Source organism: Molothrus aeneus, unplaced genomic scaffold (assembly GCF_037042795.1).
Source record: "Molothrus aeneus isolate 106 unplaced genomic scaffold, BPBGC_Maene_1.0 scaffold_43, whole genome shotgun sequence".
In the NCBI taxonomy this organism is placed as follows: Eukaryota; Metazoa; Chordata; class Aves; order Passeriformes; family Icteridae; genus Molothrus; species Molothrus aeneus.
This window is the reverse complement of record NW_027099100.1, coordinates 565,121-571,596: the sequence shown is the minus strand read 5'-3', so window position 1 is coordinate 571,596 and position 6,476 is coordinate 565,121. Positions and strand designations below refer to the sequence as shown.

The 6,476-nt window shown below is 55.3% G+C and overlaps 1 protein-coding gene across 1 annotated transcript; it reads right to left on the bottom strand.

Annotated features, from left to right (window-relative positions):
- Positions 1-4,000: 4,000 nt before the first annotated feature.
- Positions 4,001-5,678, bottom strand: LOC136570915 (erythroblast NAD(P)(+)--arginine ADP-ribosyltransferase-like). The gene is made up of 2 exons (XM_066571329.1): positions 4,928-5,678; positions 4,001-4,086 (listed from the first exon to the last, which is right to left on the bottom strand). Exons 1-2 carry the CDS (start codon positions 5,676-5,678, stop codon positions 4,001-4,003), a joined length of 837 nt encoding a protein of 278 aa, XP_066427426.1.
- Between the last annotated feature and the right edge of the window lie 798 nt (positions 5,679-6,476).

Here is a 6,476-nt window from a genome sequence, read left to right as displayed (position 1 = left end):
ACAACCTCTTTTCTTCCCTGAGCCTCCTTTCCTCCGTCTTTATTGTTGCCACCAGAAGGCCCAGGTTATCAGGGCTGTCAGGGACATGTGGCAGGAGGGCGTGTACCTGTGCCCCTTGTATCAGGCAGTTGGGTAAGGGCCAAGCCTGTTGCTGGGGAGGCGTGGCATGCCTCACCTCACCTCCAATCAGACTGCAGGAAGGTCTCCACCAATGGACAGCAAGGAAGAGTCATCTGGCAGACTTTGAATGGGGCCAGGGATATAGAAGGAAAATGTATGACTGCTTATGAATGTGTATTTGGCTGATGCTATACCCGGAGTATAAAAGGCAGAGCCGCCATTTTGTGGATGAGACTCTGGCTGCAGCTAAGCGCAGCGCTTAGGATTAAAGTGGAACAACATTTTTGCTATTGACCATTTGATCAGAAAAATTCACCTTGCCAGAGGTTTACTTGCAGAAAGGAGACAGAAGAGTCCTGTAATTTTATTCATGAATAAAGGAAGAGGCCATGGGGAATTTCACCATGGGTTGTCTCAAGTTGCTGGACGATGCAGCCTCCATTTTATCCCAATTTCCCACCCATATCTGCCACTCACCTTCCCTATTGCCTGAGTTATTCGGAAGGTGCAGACTTCCCAATCCACCTGCTGAATGTTCCCCTTGCTACGCACCCAGCCCTTCTGTAACACAGACACATGACCATTAAAATGAGTTTTAACTTCACCATCGGTGGGGGAATTATTATTCATAAGCCTGTTATTTCTTTGTTCTTCTTGAAATTCAGGAATTTGGCAGGACCTTGTCTGAGCAGCAGTCCATGTCAGTGAGGAACATTTTCTGAAACTGATGGTTTCTCTGGTCACTTCCTTCTCTACAAGTCCCAGGCCTTATCCACTACCAGATTCACACAATCTATTTGTAAAGAAACATATCTCTTATTCCTTTCTAGGTTAAATTAATTGGGATGCGGAAATAGAGTTTGGTTTGGTTTAAGTGCTGAATATGTGGGAATTCACAGGATTTGGGCAAGAATGCAAATCAATGAATCTCCTAAAAGGTAAAGGGCATTTAATGAAATATTGGGGCGTGGGGAGTAGGTAGAATTTTCTTTTTCTCTTCTCTTCCTCTTTTTTCCCTTTTTTCTGCCCAGGGAAAATGGCAGTGGTGGCCTTGGTAGCCTTGGTTTCCTCTTTTCTCTGGGGGTCATGGTGGCTTTGGTGATCGTGGAGACCACGGTGACCTTCATTGCCTTGTGGCTCAGACAATCCAGCCGGGGCTGTAGTGGCCAGGAGGAGCCCTCTGAGGTGGGAGGGGGCCCTGGGGATGCTCCCACCTGGGCGGAAAAAGGAGAATGAGTGGTCCATGGAGGTGAGGGGGTTGAGGCGGGTCAGAGAGGGGTCAGGGATTACAGGGGTACAGGAGGGGCCGGGAGGGGCCAGGAGGGGCCGTGATCTCTCCTGGTGATGCACAACAGAAGGGACTTTGCCACACAAAATCTATCAGTCCTAATTATACATATTCATTCAAATGAGTTTCTTAGCTAATCCAAAACCAGCACTGCTTCCTTAAATAATTGCCATGGCTCTGCCTCTTTTAGGAAATAATTTTTATTTTCCTGGAGGGTCATAAAAGTGGGGTTTCTGGGGGTCATTTGCACTGAGTGCTCCAATATCTCAGATGACCTTGCCTCCAACTTTTGCTTTGGGCAGGTGCAGCTCCTTCTGTGTTTCAGAATTTGTCAAAAACACCCCTGGAGTTCCCTTTATCTCTTTCTCCACTGCTTCCAGCCACTTTTATTGTCCTGTGTAAATACTTTTACATCCTTTTATCATTTTTGCCAGTCAGACTTTAAGCTCTACCCAGCACCTTCAGTATCTGGGGAAAAGCCACACTATGAAAAGACAAGTGTTCACAAAGTAGTCTTGAACCTTGATTGGAATAAAGGGACAGAGTTTCCACAGCCATATCCCTGCGGGGTTTCTCTCTTGAGGATTCGGAGAGCACAGCCTCCTTTTATCCCAAACTCAGGGCTGCAAGTTGCCCTCTCCCTTTCCCCATTGGCTGTGGTACCAGGAAGGGGCAGCTGTCCCAAAGCACCTACCCCACATCCCCCTTGAAGCTATAATATTCTCCATAAGTTCAGAAGTTCAGGCTGTCTGGTGAAAAATTGTGGGGAACAATTTCTCTTACTGGACGAATGTTCAGGACTTCAAACTTTCTGGTCAAGCCACCAGGGTTCTATGACAAACCACATGTGTTCTTGTGTAGACATATCAAGACCCATTTTGAAGACACTGACAACAATGTCTCCTAAAGGTCCTTGACCCTCCGAGTAGTTTTACAAAGACATCAGCACCTATCTTTCCTATAAAATCCTTCCCTGTGGCAGTGGTGATGCCCTGGCACAGGCTGCCCATAGAAGCTGTGGCTGCCCCACTCCTGGAATGGTCCAAGGCCAGGTTGGGCCAGACCTGGAGCAGCCCGGCCCAGGGGAAGATGTCCCTGCCCATGGCAGGGCTGGCACCGGACGGGCTTTAAGGTCGCTCCAGCTCAAACCATTGCAGAGCCCCAGGGGCCGGGATGGGCCGGGCGGGCGCTGGGCAGCGCCAGCAGCTCGTGCTGCCGCCTGCTGTTGGCACCCGGAACTGCAGCTGGGGGCGGCGCATGCGCAGTGACGCTGATTTCCCGTGCTCGCTGCTGCCCTCCAGTGGACAATTCCTGAACCACAACTGCCAGAATCCCCAAATCCCAGCATGGGTCAGGCTGGAAGGACCCAGAGTGGGCACCTGGCCCAACCTCCCAGCTCAGGCAGCGTCATCCCTGACACAAGGATTGGCTCCTGAGCAGCCCCTAACCGGACATGGCACTGGGCAGAACTGGACACTGCACTGCCAGAGCTGGACACAGCACTCTGGGTGTGCCTCCCTGGGAAGGACAGAGAGCCACGGTCACTCCCGGACTTCCTGGCCTCACCCCTCCTGATATCCCCTGGATCCCTCCAGGCCCCAGGCCACATGGCCAGCTTCACGGATCACCCACCAGCACCCCCAGGTTCTTCTCCAGAGCTGCTCCAGCAGGTCCCACCAGCCAGGAATGGCACTGGGGACTGTCCCTCCCCAGGGACAGGACCTGCCCTTGCCCTCTTGAACCTCCCAATTTCCAGCCTTTAAGATCACCCTGAAGTGCAGGATGTGGGAGGATGCTCAGCCTGGAATGCGCCGCAGGGATAATGCCCCAATTGTGGTCCTCAGGGCTGTTCTGAGAAGGGTCTGCTGCTGATTTTGTTGCTGAATTGGGCTAAAACCAGCCCAAATCATGAACCCCAAATTGACAGGTGAGGATGAGGTGCCAGAACTGGGCCAGGCCATCGAGCAACTGACCCTGGGAATGTCCAGTCCCCTCTTGGACTGAGATTCCTTTCCCCTGTTCCTGCTTGAAATGAAATGTGTGTGAGGTTCCTCCCTTGGGACGGAGTGCTCCCCAGGGATCCTCCTTGAGGCAGAGAGAAAGAGATGTTCCCAGGAGTGTTGGTGTGAGGACTGACATTGAGCCCTGCATAAGAATTGTCACTTTTTTCTGGCTTTGTCAGATTTATTTAATGGAATTGTTTTGATAGAATTATTTAATAGAATTTCTTTGCACAATGATACTGGTGGCCACAGTGGCTACAGTGGCTGTTGTAACTTTGTGGCTCCTGGTCTCTTGGTGATCATGGTGGCCACAGAAGCCTTGTTGATTTTTGTGACCATGAGGCCAGAGTGGCTGTGGTGGCCGCAGTGTCACAATGACAATGGTGGCCGCTGTGACCTCATGGTGGAAACAGCTGCCAAGGTGGCCAGAGTGGCTGTGGTGGCCTTGGTAGCCTTGGGGGCCTCGTTTCTCTAGATGTCATGGTGGTCTTGGTGATTGTGGTGGCCACGGCGATGACCTTGGTTGCCATGGTGGCCATGCTTGCCACAGTGACCACAGCGACCTTGGAGACCACACAGGCCTCGTGGCTCAGAGGATCCCAGTGGCCACAGCCAGGGCTGTAGTGGCCAGGAGGAGTCCTCTGACATGGAAGGGAGCCCTGGGGATGCTGCCACCTGGCAGACAAAGAGACGGACGTCAGGGGGATCATATGGGGAGTGAGGGGGTTGGGGGCGACCATAATGGGGGATTAGGGGTGACAGGAGAGATGGGGGCCATGAGGTGTCACCATGACAGGGTGTTGCAGGGGGGCACAGGGGGGCACGAGGCCCAGGGAGGGCAGGGGGGTCATGGTGGTCATAGGGGTGACAGGGATCAGGGGGAGTCAGGAGGTGCCATGGCCGGTGACAGCTGGGAACAGGGGTTCAGGAAGGGCCATGAGGGCTCCCAGCCCACCCACGTCCAGCACACAGGGCCCATCCCCACAGCACTGCCTTTGGTGGGGAGGGACAGGATCAGAATGGGGACATCCCTGTCCCTGTGGTCCCCTGGCTGGGCTGTCCCTGACCCTGTCTCCTCCCAGGTGTGGGGGTCCCCATCCCAGTGCCTGTCATGGGCATTCCTGTCCCCGTGCGCACAATGGGTGTCCCGAGATTGGCGTCCCCAGCATGGGCTGTCCCTGTCCCCAAACTCTCACTGAGTGTCCCCACCCTCTGTGCCCTGTCGTGGGTATTCCCTGTCCACAGTGGCCCTCCCCAGCACTGGGTGTCGCTGTCCCCCCATGCCCAGTGAGTGTCATTGTCCCCTGTGCCTTATCCTGGTGTCCCCATGGCCACAGTGGGTGCCCCCAGCACTTGGTTTCTCACCACATCCAGTGAGTGTCCCCAGCACTGGCTTTCCCTCTCCTTCTGCCCAGCATGGGCTGTCCCTGTCCCCGCAGCCACAGTGGGTGCCCATGTCCCTGCCTCATCCCCAGTGGGTGTCCCCATCGCCCCAGGCTCTCATCTGTGGCATCACCTTGCAGCCACTCGCACTTGTATTTGCTGAAGGTCCCATTGGAGCGGAGCTGAATGAATAGCCTTTGTCCTTTCTTTCTGATATCGACGACCTCAAAGGTCTCAAAGGGTGGGATCAGCACCTCCTTCTCGCCAGGATATTTGGAGAATTCGTGGATTTCTGCACCGTGGCACGTGTACACCTGGAACATCGTGTCTCTCCCGAATTGCTGGGAGGCTGTTTCATTCTGTGACGCCGACGTGAATCGACCGAACCGCATGACGTCACCGGACCCTGCCTTGAACCTGACCCCACACACCCCCCGGTACACGTTCTGACACTTTGGACCCCGAGTGACCCTCAGTGTCGCCAGGGCCTGGGTCAGCAGGAAATGCAGAGATTTGAAGTGAAAGTTGTCCCGGTATTCCTGCCTGGAGCGCCCGGCCGTGTGCACGGCTGGGTTGAACTCTCCATACAGGTCATTCATTGTGTAGGCCATGAGGGCAATGGCCTGGGCTGGGGATGACAGAGGGGACACAGGGGACCCCCGACTCTGCCACTCAGCTGTGGCCTTAGTCCAGGCCTGGGCAAAGAGACGGTTCTGCTCAAACTCGGAGCGGTTGAGGGCTGGCAACGCCTCAGTCATGGCAGGGCCACAGCCCTGGTACTGGTCATCGAAGGAGTCCTGGGCCATGTCCAGGGGCACCACCTCGATGCCCGTGGTGGCCACGGCCATTGCCAGCAGTGCCAGGGTCTGTGCCTGGACAGCCATGGAGGGGAGAGGCCACAGGGACCGGTGTGGACACTGGAGGACACAGAGGGGACACAGGGGAGACACGGGGAGGGTTCATCAGTGAGGGACTGGGCCGGGGAGTGGGGTCAGCCCAGGGGGAAGGGAGGCACTCCTGGCCAGCAGAGCCCTGGGCATGTCTGGGCTCCCTGATCCCGAATCCTGGGGTTACTTATCCCTCCCCAATGTCCCCCAGCCCCAGGAGCCCCAATCCCACAGTACCGTGTCCTCCTGGCCCCCCAGAAGCCCAATCCTACTCCCATGAATACAAGTCCCCTCAAATCCTGGGGTCACTCCCTGAGGCCCCCGGTGTCCCCCTCGGCTCATCCCCAGACCCCAATCCCACTCTCCTTCCCCAGTTCCATTGGTGTCACCCCAGAGCCTCAACCCAAATCCAGGCATCACCCTCTGCCCCCACTGTGTCTCCCAGCCCCCCCATCACCCCAATCCCACCCCACTCTCACCATCCCGTGTCCCCCCTCATTTTCCCCCAGAGCCCCCCATTACCCCAATCCCTGACCTGTGACTCCCCCAGTGTCCCCCCAGCACCCCAATCCCAATCCCTCAGTCCCGTGTCCCCCTGCAAGTGTCCCCCCAGAGTCCCCCCAGCCCCGATACCAAAATCAGCTGGAGTGAACTCCCTGATGGAACTGGAGGTAGCATAAAGACTGAATTCTTTATCAGCTCAGACTCACAGTGGATCTGTCCTGGTCCTGCAGGTCACAGGGGACTTTGCCACAGGGTCTTTATCCACCACAATTGCAAATATTCGTTATAATG